The sequence below is a fragment of the Prionailurus bengalensis genome, chromosome F2 (assembly GCF_016509475.1).
Source record: "Prionailurus bengalensis isolate Pbe53 chromosome F2, Fcat_Pben_1.1_paternal_pri, whole genome shotgun sequence".
Taxonomy (NCBI): Eukaryota; Metazoa; Chordata; class Mammalia; order Carnivora; family Felidae; genus Prionailurus; species Prionailurus bengalensis.
The window spans coordinates 82,678,582-82,697,727 of NC_057353.1; the positions used below are offsets into that span (position 1 = coordinate 82,678,582).

The 19,146-nt window shown below is 54.0% G+C and overlaps 1 protein-coding gene across 2 annotated transcripts; it reads left to right on the plus strand.

Annotated features, from left to right (window-relative positions):
• The first annotated feature begins 12,891 nt into the window (after positions 1 to 12,891).
• MAPK15 (mitogen-activated protein kinase 15) lies at positions 12,892 to 19,146 on the plus strand. 2 transcript variants are annotated; one of them, XM_043601986.1, is made up of 13 exons: positions 12,892 to 13,131; positions 14,326 to 14,424; positions 14,877 to 14,906; positions 15,023 to 15,113; positions 15,634 to 15,764; positions 15,845 to 16,008; positions 16,214 to 16,353; positions 17,081 to 17,138; positions 17,489 to 17,626; positions 17,752 to 17,857; positions 17,991 to 18,192; positions 18,291 to 18,433; positions 18,521 to 19,146. In XM_043601986.1, the coding sequence occupies exons 1-13, from the start codon at positions 13,063 to 13,065 to the stop codon at positions 18,938 to 18,940; spliced, it is 1,791 nt and encodes a 596-aa protein (XP_043457921.1). In that variant the 5' UTR covers positions 12,892 to 13,062; the 3' UTR covers positions 18,941 to 19,146. The 2 variants fall into 2 exon arrangements, with proteins under 2 accessions (XP_043457921.1, XP_043457922.1); XM_043601987.1 differs by lacking the exons at positions 12,892 to 13,131; positions 14,326 to 14,424; positions 14,877 to 14,906 and having other exon boundaries at positions 15,027 to 15,113; positions 15,668 to 15,764.

Here is a 19,146-nt window from a genome sequence, read left to right on the forward strand (position 1 = left end):
GGGCTGTGCTTGACCCCCGGGGTGAGCGCTGCCAGCAGCCTCCGCCCCTGTTTCACAGATGGAGAAACTGAGGCACGAGGTGATTTTTGTCCCAGGACCCCTGGAGTCACGAGGGCTGTGACTTAGGCATTGGTGGCCTCTTCCCGCCGTATTACCGCCTCTTGCCAAGGCTTCCCCCCACCCCTGCCCTGTGTCCTGGTGCAAGGGGCAGAGCCAGCCACGTCACTGGACCCACCCCACAGCAGCCTGAGGCCGGCACATGCCTGGTGCCCACGACCCTTCTACCTGCCAATGCCAGCTGGACCTGTAGAATGGGTGGTTTCAGGCGACACCAAAACCGGTTCTGGAAGCTCAGCTGTGGGTGGGAGGCTGACACTCAGGACAGCCAGATACTGAACAGTGGTCAGAGGAGGGGACGCTGGGGAGCCCGGTGGTAGGGATGCTCCAGCCCCACCCCAGCAGCGCCTCCTCTCTTGACCAGAAGCACGGGGTGGGGGGGGGGGGGGCGCTGATGGCGATCACCACGACAAAGGGGATGGTGGGCAAGAGCAAAGTCCAGCAGGAGAGCCTATCTACCCAGTGTGTCCTCTGGCTGGGGTCAAGCCCTGGGGAGCCCAGGCCTGGCTGTTCTCTGGGCCCTGGGGGGGACCAAATCTGTCCCCTCGCCTGTGTCCTAATTTGGATACCACCTGCGGGCCTGCCCCTCCACCCCCAGCCCCGGGAATTGGCTTTAGGCTTTAGGCTGGGCTTTAGGCTAGGCAGAGACCCTTCTTCCTCAAGTGGCCTCCCCTTCACCCCAGGTACCTTGGAACCGGTGCCAGACCCACGCCAGCCTCACAGTCAGCCCCAGGTGGAAAGCCCAGATCCGGGCCACGAGGTGCGTCAGCTCCCACAGCCACGGCTGCCCCTGGAGGAAGCGCTCTGCCCTCCCCGACGCACGGTGCAGGTGCCGTGAGGGCCCTGGCCGGCCTGCCACAGCTTCACAGGAGCCAAGACAGGCCCGGGCCCGCAGGAGTCGCTGGTGGGTGCAGGGAGCACAGGAAGGCCGGGTGGGGCTTGCGGTGCTGCTGCTGTGGTGAGCCTTGGGTCTGGCCTGCTCAAGGTCAGCGGGGTCACAGCTTCGGGGCAGGCTAATGAGCTTTGAAAGGCCTCTCTGGGACCCAGGGAGGGCCTGTGGGCTTGGCCCCCTCGCCCCCCCACACACTGAGGGGGTCAAGCCAGGTAGGCTGGGGCTTGGGGTGTGGCCTGGGTCAGCTGGCATGTCCCCCCTCCCCAGGAATGCCCATTACCTCTGTTTGTGAGGAAAAGGATGACAGACAGAAGGACGCCCGGTCTCCAGAGCCCCCCCGCCGCAGGCCCCAGTGGCGATGCCCACACCCACGTCTGCAGGCTGGCTCAGAGATGCCCCTGAGAGACAGCTCTGAGGGGGAGCCCAGCCAAGGGCACACCTCCTCCGGGACCCTCATTCCCGAGTCGGACTCGTGATCTCAGAGACAACCACATCTACACCCTCAACGTGGCTTCCTGGAGTGACCTGGAGTACCTGAGTCCATAGCCCGTGCCAGGACCAGGAGAGAGGACAGGATGGCTTTGGAGACCCAGGTGCTGGAGGACTGTACCGGGCCCATGCCAGCAGCGTGGGAGAGGCTGTGCATGGGACAGTGGCTACAGCTGTGACGCAGGTGTGGACACAGCTGTGCTATGTCTCAGACTTTGACCCTGAGGGGTGGGGGTGGGGCGCACGCACACGGACTATGAGAGGACGCGGCCTGGGAGGTGGGGACCGAGTGAGTTTGGTCTCCTGAGCTACAAGGAGGCCGGCAATGGATGAAGCAGGAAGTTCCCGCCACATCCTTTCACCCTGGGGACTTTGACCTGCCACACGCCCGCTCCCTGCTGGCTCTGGGCCTTCTGGACAAGGCCTCCCCAAGCTGCCATGATTCTCCCACGTGTCAGCTAAAAACGAACTTCACAGTCCGCTTTTTAGCTAACTCCTAATAAATACTCCAGTTGATGATGCACTCCAAACGAAGCCGAGGGTTACGACCGCGTGCAACAAAATTGGTTGTCGGCTAACAATCGATGAGAAAGTAAACTCTTTTGCCCAAATGTACATCCGCAGGGGTAATGTTTGGACAAGGCACCGTGGGGCTTTGCAGACATGCGGCCCCCTGAGAATACACCTAACAGCAGCTTTAAAAGATACCAACTAATGGATGAATCAAATGCCCATTGAAAAACTGTCTTAATAATTACATGTAATGAAGTTCACTCAGCAGAATTCTTTATGCTGAAGCTCCCTGATGTCGGCCTGATTTTGCTTAGTGACTACACTCTCAGTGGCCAAATGGCAGGGTCAGGAACGCCTCTAGCTTGGGGTTCGTGGGGGAAGGCGAGGAAAAGAGCGACCGGCCTGTCAGTTGTCACATATCTTTGGTGCTCTGATGCCAGCCGCCCTCAGCAGGTGCACAGGACTGGGAAGAGGCTCCCGCTAACCCAGCTCATGAAGGATCCTGCTGCCCTCTCCGGGCCTTGGGCTCTTCATCAGTGGGACCGGGTCTAATTTCCTGCAGGCTGGGCAACTAGCTATCAGCCCTCCCTCTGTGCCCATCCCTGTGCCTTCTCCTCTCCCCTCAGTCCTGGTGGGCTTATAGCTTTTCCATCCGTATTTATGTTTGTTCTTGAGTATATCTGGGGAATGCTCCCACTTGTTCAGTAGATTTGCCATCTCAGCTAAGTTATCAAATCAATTGATGTGAGGTTGTTCCTAATAAACTCTTGTTATCTTCCTAACGTTTGAAGAATTTGTAGGAATGTACTGTCTTTCATTCCTGACATTGGTAATTTCTTTCTTAGCTCTAATGAGTCTCCTGAGGTTGTATTCAATTTACCTAAAGAATCAGCTTTTAATTGTATTGGTTTTTTTCTCATGCTTATACACTGCATTTCAATGATTCTTACTCTTATCATTACTTCATTCTTTCTACCTATTTGGGGTTTAATTTTGTTGTCTTTTTCTAGCCTTTTAAGGTGGAAACTAAAATTTTTGTCTTTTCTAACATGAGCATTTACAACTATGAATTCCCCTCTAAGTGCAGCTTTAGCTGCACCCAGCACATTCTCACTTCACGTTCTCATTATCTTCCAGCTCAAAATAGTTTCTAACTTCCCTTGTGATTTCTTCTTTGATCCACTGTTTGTTTGTTTGTTTGTTTTATTTATTTATTTATTTTAACATTTATTTATTTTATTTATTTATTTATTATTTATTTTATTTATTTATTTTAACATTTATTTATTTTTGAGACAGAGAGAGAGCATGAACGGGGGAGGGGCAGAGAGAGAGGGAGACACAGAATCGGAAGCAGGCTCCAGGCTCTGAGCCATCAGCCCAGAGCCCGACGCGGGGCTTGAACTCACAGACCACGAGATCGTGACCTGAGCTGAAGTCGGACACTCAACCGACTGAGCCACCCAGGCGCCCTGACCCACTGTTTATTTAGATGTGTTGTTTAACCTGCAAATTTTTGGGTGGATTGTCCAAATATATTTCTGTTATCTATTTCTAATTCTGTGGGATCAGAGAACATCTTTGTGTTATTTCAATTCTTTTAAATTTGTTGACCTTTGTTTTATGGTACTTAGAATATGGTGTATCTTGGTGACTATTTCATACACAATGGAAAACAGTGTGTATTCTGTTGTTGTTGGTAGATTGTTCTATAAATGCCAACTAGATCAAGTTGGACAGTAATATTGTTCAGGTCTACTATATCTTTATTTTCTGCTTGCTTGCTCTACTAATTATTGAAAAAGGAGTGTACAATCTCCCAACTGACTTGATTATTTCTTCTTTCAGTTCTGTCAGGTTTTACTCTAATGTATTTGAGAATGTATTATTAGGTTCATACATTCTCAAGATTATATTATCTGTTTGACAGGTTGACACTTGTATCATGATGAAGTGTCCCTCTTTCTCCTGGTAATATTCCACGTTCTGAAGTCTACTTGGTCCGATATTAATATAGCCACTAAAGCTTTCTTATGATAACTATTTGTATGATCTATCTTTTTCCATCTGTCTTAGTCTATTCAGGCTGCTCTAACAAAATACCACAGACTGGGTGGCTTATAAACAACAGAAATTTATTTTTCATGGCTCTGGAGACAGGAAAGTCCAAGATTGGGGCACCAGCCTGGCTGGCTCAGTCAGTGGAACATGTGACTCTTGATCTTGGGGTCATGGGTTTGAGCTACACATTGGAGAGTAGAGCTTACTTAAAAAAAAAAAAATCTGTGTCTCCCTCTCTCTCTGCGCCTCCCTCGTTCATGCTCTGTCTCTCTCTGTCCCAAAAATAAATAAATGTTGAAAAAAAAAAGTCCAAGATCAAGGGGCCAGAATGGTTGCAATCTAGTGAGGGCCCTCTTCATGGTTCATGGCCAGTGCCTCTCTGTGTTCCCACATAGTGGAAGGGGTTAGGGATTTCTCTGGTGCCTGTTTTATAGGAGCACAAATTCCAGCATGAGGCTTTATTATCATGACCTGAGCACCTCCTAAAAGCACCACTTCCTGATATTACCACAATGTCTCAACATATGAGTCCTGGGGTGAGGGGCACCAATACTCAGACCACAGCATCATTCATTTAACTTCTCTATGTCTGTATACTTAAGGTGCCTTTCTTGTAGATTGCATATTCTTGGATTCTGATTAAAAAAAAAAAAAAGGTTGTGGGGTGCCTGGGTAGCTCAGTCGCTTGAGCATCTAACTTTGGCTCAGGTCATGATTGCGGTGGTCTGTGGGTTGGAGCCCCTTATCGGGCTCTGTGCTGACAGCTCGGAGCCTGGAGCCTACTTCGGATTCTGTCTCCCTCTCTCTCTGCCCCTCCCCCGCTCATGCTCTGTCTCTCAAAAAAGAATAAACGTCAAGAAAAAAAATTAAACAAAAATAAGGTTATGCAACTGCTGCCTTAAAATTTTATCTATTTACTTAAGTAATCTCTAAACCCAATGTGGGGCTTAAACTCATGACCCCAGATCAAGAGTCGTGCATTCTTCCTACTGAGCCAACCGGGTGGCCCCAATTGCTGCCTTTTTGTTGGAGCATTGAGACCATTTACATTTAATGTAATCATTTATATGGTTGGGTTTAAGTATACCTTCTCAGTATTTGTTTTCTATTTGTCTTATCTGTTTCTTCTTACTCCTTTTTCTACCTTCTTTCTGATTGAGTAATTTTTAATATTTCATTTTATCTAGACTATGGGCTTATTAGCTATGTCTCTTTAGGTATGTTTTTATTTTATTTATTTTTAATTTACTTTTATTTTATTTTATCTATCTTTAAATAATATTGTAATTCTTCACATGTAATTTAAGAACCTTACAATAGTATATTTCCATTTTTCTCCTTTGCATATTGATGTAATACATTTTACTTTTACAGGTTATAGATCTCACAATATGTTGTTATTCTATCTACTTTAAACAGTTAACTGTCTTTTTAATGTTTTATTTGTTTATTTTTATTTTTTTTTTTTTTAATTTTTTTTCAACGTTTATTTATTTTTGGGACAGAGAGAGACAGAGCATGAACGGGGGAGGGGCAGAGAGAGAGGGAGACACAGAATCGGAAACAGGCTCCAGGCTCTGAGCCATCAGCCCAGAGCCCGACGCGGGGCTTGAACTCACGGACCACGAGATCGTGACCTGGCTGAAGTCGGACGCTTAACCGACTGCGCCACCCAGGCGCCCCTTATTTGTTTATTTTTAGAAAGATAGTGCACATGCAAGAGCCATGGAGGGGAGAGAGAGAGAATCCCAAGCAGGCCCTACTCTGCTAGTGAGAGCCTGTCGTGGGGCTCGATCCCACAAACTGAGATCATGACCTGAGCCAAAATCAAGAGTTGGAAATTTAACTGACCGAGCCACCCAGGCACCCTGGTTAACTATCTTTTTAAAAATTATTTTTAATTGTGGTAAAGAAAAACACAACATAAAAGTTACTGCCTTAACTATTTTAAGTGTAAAGTTCAGTAGTGTTAAATGTATTTATATTAAGTATATTCACATGTTCACAGATCTCCAGAATTTTTTAATCTTGCAATCTGAAGCTTGATACGCATTAAACAATGACTCCCCATTCTCTCTTCCCCACAGCCCCTGTTAACCACCATTCCACTTTCTGTTTCTATGAGTTTGACTACTTTATGTATCCGTATAAGAAGAACCGCACAGTATGTGTCTTTTTAATGTTTACTTATTTATTTTGAGAAAGAGAGAGAGGGAGAGAGAGAGAGAGAGAGAGAGAGAACCCAAGCAGGCTCTGTGCTGGCAGTTCGGAGCATGGCACAGGGCTTGATCCCACGAACCCATGAGATCACAACCTGAACAGAAATCAAGAGTCAGACACTCAGCTGACTGAAGCACTCAGGCGCCCCACACAGTGTGTGTCTTTTTGTGATTGGTTTATTTCACTCAGCATAACGTCCATGTTCACTCATGTTGTAGCATATAACAAGATTTCCTTCCTTTTTGAGGGTGAATAATATTCAATTGTATGTATAGCCACATTTTGTTTATCCATCCACCAACGGACATTTGGGCTGTCTCTACCTCTTGGTTATTGTGAATAATGTTATGAAGAAGGATGTGCTAATATCTCCTTGAGACCTTTAATTCTTTTGGATATATACTCACTTTTGGAAGTGAGATTGCTGACTCATAGAGTGGTTCTAATTTTAATTCTTTTAGGAATAATCATACTGTTTTCCATATTGGTTACACCATTTTATAATCCCACCAACAGTGTCCAAGGGTTTCAGTTCCACATCCTCACCACCAATTTTCCCATTTTCATTTTTTGTTTGCTTTGCTTTGCTTTGCTTTGCTTTGTTGTTTTTGTTTTTGTTCTTTGCCATCCTGATAGGCATGAGCTGGTATCTCATTATGGTTGTAATTTGATTCGAGAGAGACTTTTGATTATATCGTTGAGTTATCAGGTCTAAGTGGGGCAGTCAACTATCCTTTAATGAAATTTAGTAGATGAGAAAAATGCCTTTTATATTTACCCACCTATATCCCATTTCCAGGGCTGTTTTTTTTTTTTTTTTAATGTCAATCCAGATTTTCATCTAGAATTATTTTTCTTCATCCAAGAAAACTTTATTTTATTTTATTTTATTTTGTAGTGTGGGTCTGCAGGTGTTATATACTTCCAATTTTTTTTTCTTTGAAAAAACTATTGTTTTCATTTTTGAAGGATATTTTCTCTGAGTATACAACTCTAGATTGGCAGTGTTTTTGTTTTGTTTTGTTTATTTTTCTTTTTGTTTTTAGTGCACTAATGATGTTCTTGCTTTGTCTTCTGGCTTAAAATTATTTTCTGACAAGAACTCTGCAGTCATAGTTATTTTTGTTTCTCTGTATTTTTTTTTGATAATTGTAGTACTTTTATCACTTTTTCAGCAATTTATTTATCATGTGCTTATTATGGCTTCCTTTGCGTTTTTCCTACTTAGGTTTCATTGAAATTCCTAGATTTGTGAGTGTATGATTTTTCCTTCAAATCTGCAAAAATTTCAGCCATTCCTCTCAATGATACTTTCTGCATCGCTCTCTTTTGTTGTATGATCCCACAGGTTCTTCGGTTTAGTTTTGTTTTTTTTTCCCCTCTGTTTCAACGTGGATAGTTCCTATTGCTGTGTCTTCAAGTTCACTGATATCTCTTCTGCTGTTAAGTTCATCCAATGAATTTTCGCTTCAGAGATTTTATTTTTCAACTCTAGCAAGTTCTTTTTTATAACTTCTCATCTCATCATATTCATGTCTTTCTTTAAATCCCTGGGCATGTTTATAACAGCTATTTCTTTTTAAACAATTTTTTTAAACTTTTATTTATTTTTGAGACAGAGAGAGATAGAGCATGAACTGGGGAGGAGCAGAGAGAGAGGGAGACACAGAATCTGAAACAGGCTCCAGGCTCTGAGCTGTCAGCACAGAGCCTGACGCAGGGCTCAAACTCATGGACCGTGAGATCATGACCTGAGCCGAAGTCGGACGCCCAACCGACCAAGCCACCCAGCTAATTCTATAACAGCTAATTCTTAAGTCATTGCCAGTTCCGTCATCTCTGTCACTTATGGGTCTAGTTCTGTCAACTGGCTTTTTTCCTGGGTCTGGGTCATGTGTTCCTCCTTCCTCATAAGCTTTGTAACTTTTTTATTGAGGTGAAATTCACATAAAATTACCTACATTAAAGTATACATCTCAGTGGCATTTGGTACATTCACAGTGTTAAGTAACCACTACCTCGATCTTACAAAACGTTTTCATCATCCTAAAGGGAACCTGTATCCACTAAGTAGTCACTACCCATTCCTCTTCCCAACCCCCTCTCCCCCCGGGAAACCACCTATCTGCTCTCTGTCCCTATACACGTACTTATTCTGAATATTTCATATATGTGGCATTGTATGTGTGACTTTTTGAATCTAACCTCTTTCACTTAGCACAATGTTTCTGAGACTCACCACATTGTAACATGTAGCCATACTTCAGTCCTTTTTTCTAAAATTTTTTAAATGTTTATTATTTTTGAGAGAGAGAGAAAGCATGAGTGGGGGAGGGCAGAGAGAGAGAGAGAGAGAGAGAGAGACATGGGATCTGAGGCAGGCTCCGGGCTCTGAGCTGTCAGCACTGAGCCTGACATGGGGCTGGAACTCACAAACTGAGAGATCATGACCTGAGCCGAAGTTGGAAGCTCAACTGACTGAGCCACCCAGGCGCCCCTTTGATGTTTCCCTTTAAAGAGTGTTGAGGTTTTTTGGCAAGCATTTAAGCTATGTTTGTATAATCTTGTTCCTTTCAAGGCTTGTTCTCCACACTCATGATGGGTGTGGAGTAGGCTTAAGTCTAGAGCTGGTTCAGTCACTTTACTGAGATGTGACCTGTCTCGGCTCTCTCCTGAATGCTCTGGTGTCCAACGTGGCTTCTTGGCAGTTAACGGCCTCCCTACCTAAGTGAAACCTGAGAGTTGTTCAGCAACTCCCACACCTCCAGGCCCCACCCCCTGCCGCCAAGTTGTTCTTTGCCTGGACTTGATAGCAGTAGGCCAGGATCGAGGACCCAGGGGATCCTATAGGACCAGCCAGGACTCTCCTTGGCTTCATGAAGGACGCAGGACGGAAATCAAACATGAGTCAACAGGAAGTGAGAGGAGACGTTATTGAAGATACAGGGAGACCAGATACAGACAGAGCATCTGGGAGACTCAGAAAGGACAGGACCATGAGTCTCACCTTTGTCTGGGGTTTGGGTTTTCTTTTGTTTTATTTAAAAAAAAAAAAGATTTTTTTGTTGAATGCTCAGCTGACTGAGCCCCTATTTTTGTCTCATTTAAAATAATATTTTTTAAATGTTTACTTATTTCTGAGAGTGGAAGAGAGACAAAGCACGATTGGGGAAGGGGCAGAGAGAGAGGGAGACAAAGAATCTGAAGCAGGCTCCAGCCTCTGCACTGACAGCAGAGAGCCTGATACGGGGCTCAAACTCATGAACCGTGAGATCATGACCCAAGCTGAAGTCAGATGCTTAACCGACTGAGCCACCCGGGCGCCCTGTTTTATTTTTAAGTAAACTCTACACCCAACGTAGGGCTCAAACTCACAATCCCAAGATCAAGAGTCACATGCTCTAACGACTGAGCCAACCAGGTGCCCCTGGGTCTGGGGTTTCACTGAGGACGGTGGTCTGGTGTAGGTGTCCTCTCCGGCATCCAGGAACTGGTCAGAACAAACACCAGGGCATAGGGGTTATTCCTGAGAGCCAGGAGGTCTTGGCCTGGAGGTCTGACTTGGAGGTCTGGCTTGGAGGTCTTGGCTTGGAGGTCTGGCTTGGTGGTCTGGCTTGGAGGTATGGCTTGGAGGTCTTGGCTTGGAGGTCTTGGCATGGAGGTCTTGGGATGGAGATCTTGGCATGGAGATCTGGCATGGTGGTCTGGTTTGGTGGTCTTGGCATGGAGGTCTTGGCATGGAGGTCTGGCTTGGAGGTATGGCTTGGAGGTCTTGGCATGGAGGTCTTGGCATGGAGGTCTTGGCATGGAGATCTGGCTTGGTGGTCTGGTTTGGTGGTCTTGGCATGGAGGTCTTGGCATGGAGGTCTGGCTTGGTGGTCTGGTTTGGAGGTCTTGGCATGGAAGTCTTGGCTTAGAGGTCTTGGCTTGGAGGTCTTGGCATGGAGGTCTTGGGATGGAGGTCTTGGCATGGAGATCTGGCTTGGTGGTCTGATTTGGTGGTCTTGGCATGGAGTCTTGGCATGGAGGTCTTGGCATGGAGATCTGGCTTGGTGGTCTGGCTTGGAGGTCTTGGCATGGAGGTCTTGGCATGGAGGTCTGGCTTGGTGGTCTGGCTTGGAGGTCTTGGCATGGAGGTCTTGGCATGGAGGTCTGGCTTGGTGGTCTGGCTTGCAGGTCTTGGCATGGAGGTCTGGCTTGGAGGTCTTGGCATGGAGGTCTGGCTTGGTGGTCTGGCTTGCAGGTCTTGGCATGGAGGTCTTGGCATGGAGGTCTGGCTTGGTGGTCTGGCTTGGAGGTATTGGCTTAGAGGTCTTGGCATGGAGGTCTTGGCATGGAGGTCTGGCTTGGTGGTCTGATTTGGTGGTCTTGGCATGGAGTTTTGGCATGGAGGTCTGGCTTGGTGGTCTGGTTTGGTGGTCTTGGCATGAAGGTCTGACTTGGAGGTCTGGCTTGGTGGTCTGGTTTGGTGGTCTTGGCATGAAGGTCTGGCTTGGTGGTCTTGGCATGGAGGTCTGGCTTGGAGGTCTGACTTGGTGGTCTTGGCATGGAGTCTTGGCATGGAGGTCTGGCTTGGTGGTCTGGTTTGGTGGTCTTGGCATGGAGGTCTGGCTTGGAGGTCTTGGCATGGAGGTCTGGCTTGGAGGTCTGGCTTGGTGTCTTGGCATGGAGTCTTGGCATGGAGGTCTGGCTTGGTGGTCTGGTTTGGTGGTCTTGGCATGGAGGTCTGGCTTGGAGGTCTTGGCATGGAGGTCTGGCTTGGAGGTCTGGCTTGGTGTCTTGGCATGGAGTCTTGACATGGAGGTCTGGCTTGGTGGTCTGGTTTGGTGGTCTTGGCATGAAGTTCTGGCTTGGTGGTCTTGGCATGGAGGTCTGGCTTGGAGGTCTGGCTTGGTGGTCTTGGCATGGAGTCTTGGCATGTAGGTCTGGCTTGGTGGTCTCACTTGGAGGTCTGAGTTGGAGGTCTGGCTTGGAGGTCTTGGCTTGGAGGTCTGGCTTGGTGGTCTGACATTGATGTCTGGAATACACATGTAATGACTTCATCAGGTCATTCTCACCCAGTCCTTCCTTAGACATTCTCTGTTCTAGAGAAATCATGAACTCCTTGTCCCTTACAAGGAGGATGTACACTGTTTGCATTCTGAGGCATGTGTAGAGTGGGGTGCGGGCCCTACCAAGAACAGAAGTAGCGGGGCGCCTGGGTGGCTCCATCGGTTAGAGGCCTGACTTCAACGGGCGTCATGATCTCAAGGTTCTGGAGGTTCCAGTCCCACCTTAAGCTCTGTGCTGACAGCTTAGGATTCTGTGTCTCCCCTCTCTCTGCTCCCTCCCTATTCGTGCTCTCTCTCTCTATGTCTCTCAAAAATAAATAAACGTTAAGAGAAAAAAAAAAAAGAAGGGAAGCAGGAAAAGGAGCAAAAAGCAGATTTGTATGGAGTCCTTCGGCTTCCCCGTCTCAGCCTGGGGGGACCTTCTCCCACTCCTCCCCAGACACAGGCCGGCCCTGGAAGCGCAGGACCTTGTTTGTTCCTGTTTTGCCAAGATCGCGGTCCTACGCCGCTGGGTGCCCAACCTACAGACAGTTGTTTCACATGTTTTGTCCAGTTTTCCAGCTGTTTCCCGGGGGAGGGCGCGTCCAGTGCTGGTGACTCGGTCGGAACGGAAGAGCGGCCTCTCTTGGTCCTTCCGGGTTTCTTTCCCCTGTTTGCTCTCCGCGTCCTCCAGCTTCATACCGTGTTACGTGTTACGACTGAAGCGGCACACACTGCAGGTACACGACTGAGACACTTCAGACCTAAGTGTGCACCCTGAGCGCGTCCGCACAACCCAGCGCTTCTGAGGCCTTGGGAAGCTCGGGGGGGCTCGCAACCGCGCCCCTCGGCTCCCCCCGCCTCTCCACGCTGTGCGAAGCATTTTCTGCAGCTCTGGAAAAACGGAAGCACACAGCGGGGCTCGCGAGAAGTCTGGCCTAGTGGGCCGACCGCCTCCGAGGTCCAGCGTGTGTGTTCGCAGGCGCTTCTCCCTTGTTTGCTGAGCCCCGCGCCACCGTAGGCGCAGCGGCCTGTTGTTTACCCACTCCTGTCTCAAATTCGGGTCGTTTCCAGTCCGGGGCTGCTACGAACATTCGTGCGTGATTCTCCGTGTGGACCCACGTTTTCATTTCTCTTGGGCAAGCACCCAGGGAAGAACGCCGGGGTCACGGTGAACTTACGCTCAAGGAACTGCAAGGAGGCGGTCGGGAGGGAGAGAGCATGCCTGGCTCCGCAGTCCGTCTTCAGAGGCCCCGGGGCCCAGCCGGGGTGGGGGACGCAAAGGGGCAGCGGGACCAGGGAGGGGGAGGGGGCCGCCGCGGGGCGGCGGGGACCGGGGGGGGGGGGGGGAAGGGGGGCTTGGGGAGCGCAGCGGGGGCGGGGTTACGGGGTGGGAGGAGGGTCGGGGGTGCTGCGGAGGCGGGGTTACGGGGTACGGGTAGAGGCGTGGGGACCGCAGCGGGGGCCTGGGAGGGAACGGGGTGCGGAAGCGGGGGTGGGAGCGCGGCGGGGGCGGAGCCAGGAGGCAGTAAGGCGGGCGGGGGCGGGGCGGCCGGGAGGGGCTCTGGGCCTATCCGGATCGGGCGGGGCTTGGGCCGTAGATCCCGCCCCACGCCAGCGCCGCGGAGGCGCAAGGGAGGGGTATCACCACGCCCTCCCCTCCCCCAGTTTCCAAGGCAACCGGTTCAACAGTTTCTGCGCTGCCGGCGTCTGGAGGCCCCCGGGCGCCCACCTGTCGGCATGTGCGCCGCGGAGGTGGACCACCAAGTTGCCCAGAGATACCTGCTCAAGCGGCGGCTGGGGAAGGGGGTGAGCCCGGCACCTGCAGGGAGGGGGAAGGTCCAGTCGGAGGTCTGTTCCCTCCGACGCGGCCAGGGATCCCTGGGCTCACGTCCTGTTTCCTCCGTGGACTGGAGGGTGGCTTGGGCAAGCCACCGAGCCCCTCGGGCCTCAGTTTCCTGTAGGGGGGCTCTAACAGCGCCCACTGCAAGTGAACCTGTCGCCTGGCTCTAGGTTCACAGCGGCCTCAGGTCAGAGGGATCGTGGACAAACCCTTTCCCCCGCCCACGTCCCCTGCTCCCAGCTGCCTCTCCTGGGGCCCATAGAACACTAAGGAGGCCGGGCCCACCCACTCCAATCACTAAAGGCGATGGGTGGGTCCCAAGCCTGGCCCAGGAAGGGCCTGAGCGGGTAAATGGGCATGGAGTGAACCACATGTGAGCGATTGTGCGTTTGTGTGTGACAGCATGTGGGATTGTGTACAAGAGTGTTTGTGAAGGTGTGTGACTGGGTGGGTGGTATTGGGGAGAAGAGAAAGCACGGTCCAAACAGCACAGACAGCAGGTGCAAAGGCCCTGAGGCAAGAACCTGCTGGCTGTGGGGAAACAGCAGAGTTGATGTGAACTGGTTAAGAGTAACTACGGGAGGGCTGGGATCACCTGTGGCTTTGGGGAACTGCAGAGATTTCTGGGCATGACACGGAGTGGTAGCAGACATTGGTGCCGCTTTACAAGGCTCACGCTGCCTGCTGTGTAGAGGACAGACTGTAGTGTGGGCTAGGGAGGCCAGTTAAGAGGTTAGTGTAGCGATCCAGACAAGAGATGGGGGAGAGGCAAGAGTCCCAGGTGGGGCAGCAAGAGGTCAGATTCTGATGGAAGTTTGGAGGTGGAGCGAACAGGATTTGCTGATAGGCTGGATACAGGGTGTGAAAGAGGGGAGAGGTGCCCAGAACAGGCTTTGGCTTCCACCCTGAGTCTCCCTTTTGTAACCTTATTTCTTCCTGGAGCCTTGCTTCTCATCACCATCTTCTAGAAAACCTGGGGGGCGGGGGGGGGGGCTGCTGCAGCAGCCTTAGCAGCCCGCAGCTGTGGGGACCTTGCCCGGAGCCATAGGCCCTCACCACACCCTCACTCCCTCCCCGGAGCCTCGGGCAGCCTGCTGGGCAGGGGAGGGCTGGACAGGAGGCTGGCCCCGTGCCCAGCAAGCTGACCACCGTCCTCGCAGGCCTACGGCATTGTGTGGAAGGCAGTGGATAGGAGGACTGGCGAAGTCGTGGCCATCAAGAAAATCTTCGATGCCTTTAGGGATAAGACGGATGCCCAGGTGAGTGGAGAGGAGGCGTGAGAAGGACAAGGGCAGGGGTGCGGGGGGGACCCCTTCTGCCTTGGTGCCTGGAAGCTCCAGTGTATTTCTGAAGCCGATTCACAGCAGGTCTCTATAATTGCTCAGACATGACCTGAACCTGTGGTCCAGCAGGTGTGGGTGACGTCTGTCAATCCCTGTGGATCCTTTCGAGAAATGAGCTTCCGGGGAGCTGGGGGGCTCAGTTAGTTAAGCGTCTGACTCGTGATTCCCGCTCTGGTCATGATCTCACCATTTGTGAGACTGAGCCCAGCGCAGGGCTCTGCTAGCCTTGGAGACTGCTTACGATTGTCTTCCTCTGCACCTCTCCTGCTCACACAGGTGCTCTCTTTTTCTGTCTTTCCAAAAAAAAAAAAAGGAGGCGGGCTTCCTTCTCGCCCCATACTTATGCTCAAATTTCTGTCTCACTCCAGAGAACGTTCCGGGAAATCATGCTGCTCCAGGTGAGCAGCCCAGGCCACCTGGCAGCCCCTCCAGGTGCAGGTTCTCCCAGCAAGGTGGGGGGGAAACCCAGATCTGCGTCCCCAACAAAGCACACAGCTCCTGGCTCTCTCCTCAGCAACTTGGGGACCATCCTAACATCATCCGCCTCCTGGACGTGATCCGGGCGGAGAACGACAGGGACATTTACCTGGTGTTTGAGTCTATGGGTAAGTGACGCCTTCTCACCCTCCAGCCTCACCTCAGTCCTGGTCCAGGACCTCCAGTGGCCTGGATCTCTTTACATGTCCCTCTGCGGCCGGGTCACCACAGTGGTCAGTTGTCACCCAGAACAGTTTCTTGGTGTGGCTGGTGCATGGTCAGCGCCTGGGCCTGGCAGTGACCCCTCGAGCCCACCTCCATGAGGCTCCTGCTTTTTCCACTGTTTGCAACTGTTTTTCCCTTTTCTACCCATGTTATAAAACAAAGCAACATGAAATAAAGTATTAAAAATCACCCCAGAAACTGTTATTGCTGTGCTGACAAAGACAGAACAGGCCTGAAGAAGCCTGCTAGAGCCACTGGGAAGCGTGTGTACCCAGGACAGGGTTAGGAACAGGGCTCTGAGGGTGGCCGGTGCCACCTGGGGACCGCGACTGGGGGAGGGCTGAGCACCCCACAAGGGTCAAAGGTGGGGCAGACTTGTCCAGTGTCCCCAGGCCCCCCAGACTGACCTGCGTGTTCCCCCAGACACTGACCTGAACGCCGTCATCTGTAAGGGCAGGCTGCTGAAGGACGTCCACAAGCGCTTCATCATGTACCAGCTCCTGCGGGCCACCAAGTTCATCCACTCAGGAGGCGTCATCCACCGGGACCAGAAGGTGCCACCCACAGTCCAGTCACGGCTGCCCCCCAGCGTGTGCACCCACCATTAGCCCTCAGCCCACCTCCTCTCCTGCAGCCGTCCAACATTCTCCTGGACGCCAGCTGCTTGGTGAAACTCTGTGACTTTGGTCTCGCCCGCCCTCTCGGGGGCCTCCCTGAGGGGCCTGAGGGCCCGGCCCTGACAGATTACGTGGCCACACGCTGGTACCGGGCTCCAGAGGTGCTGCTGTCCTCGAGCTGGTAACAGCGTCGCCCCCTCCCCCTGCAGTACCCCCTATGTCTTCTCACCCAGCCAAGGCCCCAAGGCCTTCCTGTGCCCTCACTTTGTGCCCTCACCGGCCCCCTCCTAGCACCCCAGGCCCTGCCCCTTTGAGTGTCTCTCCTCCTCCCTCCACATCTACCTCTGGGGTCCCCCCCCCCAAGCCTCCACCCCTTCCTGCCCCAGGTACACCCCTGGGGTGGACATGTGGAGTCTGGGCTGCGTCCTGGGGGAGATGCTTCGGGGGAGACCCCTGTTCCCAGGCACATCTACACTCCACCAGCTGGAGCTGATCCTGGAGACCATCCCGCCTCCTTCCAAGGAGGGTGAGTATGTGTTCAGGGGTCTGCTGGGCACCGGGGATCCCAAGGGTCAGAGCACACAGCTCTGGGGGCACAGCACATGATGGGCCAGGACTAGTAGGGAGGAGTCTGGGGAAGAGGGGCGGGGAAGGTCCAAAGTTTCAGGAAAACCGGAAAGGGCAGGCCCCACACATGGCAGGCCCAGGGAGGAGCTGCTGGGGGCTTTGGGAAAGCAACTGGACAGGCCTGCAAGGCGGGCAGGGCCTGGCCACAGGTCCTTGAGGGCCGAGCGGTGCTCATAAAGGGTCCAGCTGAGCGGCTGAGGGATGGGGGCCGGGCAGGGGAGGTTGGGGGTTGGGGGAAGATGTGGAGGAAGGTAGGCTGCAGCAAAGGGAGGTAGCTTGGGGGGGTGGGGTGGGGGGGTGAGGGTCTGTCCTTGTTCCTGGGGGAGAGAGCAGAGCAAGAGAGGGGAAGGACCAGGTGGGGAAGTCGGGGACGGGGTTCTTCCATGGAGGTGGGAGTGCCCGGATGTGGAGTGCACGCGTGGGGGTGTAAGTGTGCCAGGGCCAGCACACGGGTGGGGCACGAATCCAGATACTGAAGGTTTGAGTCCTGGCAGACTGCCGCAGCCCTGCAGCGAGGCCACTCCATGGGGCGGGAAGAACGACTGGCCCCAGACCTCCCTGAGCCGCCCGCCCCCCTGGGCCAGGCCCCCCTGACCACACACCACCTCTGCCCACCCTCCCTGCAGACCTCCTGGCTCTCAGCTCAAGCTTCAGCGCCTCAGTCCTGCCCTGCCTGGGGTCCCGGTGAGCGGGGCTGCTGAGGAGCCTGGCTCGCACTCCTCATGTAAATTTGCTGGCCAGTCTGCCCGCCCAGACCCGGGCCCTGGCCTTCGGATGGCAGGCCCAAACCCAGCGAGTTGGAATTTCCAGCACCGCCCGGCTTGGCCTGGGGGCATGGGCAGGCCCGCGGGAACTGCACGGGGCATGGAGAGCGAGGGACCAGAGGACGAGGCAGGGAGGGGTCGGCCATCAGTGCCACGCTGCCTGGGGGTGTCGTGTGGGGAGGGGAGATGCCCGGAGGCAGTTAAGTGGCGCTGGGCGGAGGATGGGGAGGGGCCCGCCGTGGACAGGGGACAATATGCAGGCACCTACAGGCCACGGCAGACGCTGGACGCCCTCCTGCCGCCAGACACGCCCCCGGAGGCCCTGGATCTCCTCAAGGGACTCCTGGTATTCGCCCCGGGCAAGCGGCTTAGCGCAGCGCAGGCGCTGCGGCACCCCTACGTGCAGAGGTAGGGGCGGGGTCCCCTGGCCCAGCTCCTGCTTTGCCCGTCTGGTCTTGGGTGTTGGGTCCCGGACCTGGGCTCGGCCGGAGAGGCCTCCGTCTTGACCGCAGCCCGAGGCTGGCTCCCCGCAGGTTCCACTGCCCCGCTCGCGAGCAGACCCTGGATGCGGCTGTGCGGCTCCCGGTGCTCGAAGGAGTCCAGCTGTCAGCGCCTGAGTACCGCAGCCGCGTCTATCAGGTGCTCCGGTCCGCGACCACGATCTTCCCACACCCACGCTCACCCTCGGGTGCCCCCCCCCCCCCGCCTCAGCGACCCCCAGAACCCTCTACACCCACGCCGTCCACCTCTGAGCGCCCCTCGCCTCCCGCAGATGATCCTGGAGCGCAGGGGCGGCGGCCCCGTCCCGAGAGGGAAGGGCCCAGGGGGCACGCCCCCGGGGGCGGAGCCCAGCGCCCCCCGGGCCCAGGCGCGCCTGCGCTCACCCAGAGCCGTCCCTCAGCTGTCCCCGGGCTCGCCCTCGCAGAAGCCCGGTGCCGACGCCCAGAGCAGCCTGGGTCAGCAGTCCGCACACGGTGTGTGCCCCGTCCCCCCGGAGCGCGGCCCCCGACCCTTCTGGGTGGAGCCACCAAGGGTCCGCAGCGCCGGACTAACCCCGGGGGTTGGTCTTCAGACCCCACAGACGTTCCCTGCGGAGCCGAGAACCTTCCCCGGCCGGACGCGGTGCCCCTGCTCCAGCCCCCGCCCCCAGGGGGTCTCGGGAGGGCGGAAAGGCCCCCTGGGGTGACGCCACAGGCCCCCTCGGGCCACTCGTGGGTAGGTTGACCGGGGAGGGCCCCTCTCACTGTACTTCCGAGGGCGGCGCCCGGTGGGGCGGTGACCCTGTGACGCGCCCCCTCCCAGGTGAAGCCCAGCGTGAAGGGGGCGGCGCCCTCCCTGGCCTCTCAGGCCGCCGCCCGGGTGGCCGTCCAGGCCCTGATCCGGAGCGACTGGAATCCGGGCCGTGGGGTGAGGGCGAGCGGCGCGCGACGGGTGAGCCCGCCCGGCCCCCCGACCGCTCCCCCCGCCCCCCGGCCCCGCCCCCTCGCGCGGCCCCCAGACCGTGTGCGGGTCCCTCGCGGGCTTCCTGCGGATGCGCGGCCCGAGCCCCGGCCGGGCCGGAGGATGTTCGGCGCCTCGGCCTGGCAGGGGGCGCAGGGGGCCGCGAGGGCCGCGCTCGGGGGCTCTTCTCAAGCCTACGGTACCGTCTGCCATTCGGCGCTGGGCCGCCTGCTCCTGCTCCCGGGCCCCGCGCGTAAGCCGCCCTGCCAGCCCGCGACCTAGCTCCTGTGCTCAGCCCGCGTCCCTGGCCCAGCCCTGGATCTGCCCCCGAGTGCCCCGTGCTACCCACCCCCTCCTACCCGCTCCCCCTTTTGCCTGCCCACACCCTTGAGTTCCAGGGAGCTCGTCCAGCCGTCTCTGGGGGAGTGGGAGAGGTCCCCACCCACCCCCAGCCACTTCCTCCAATAAAGTCGTGTTTGGCCACAGTC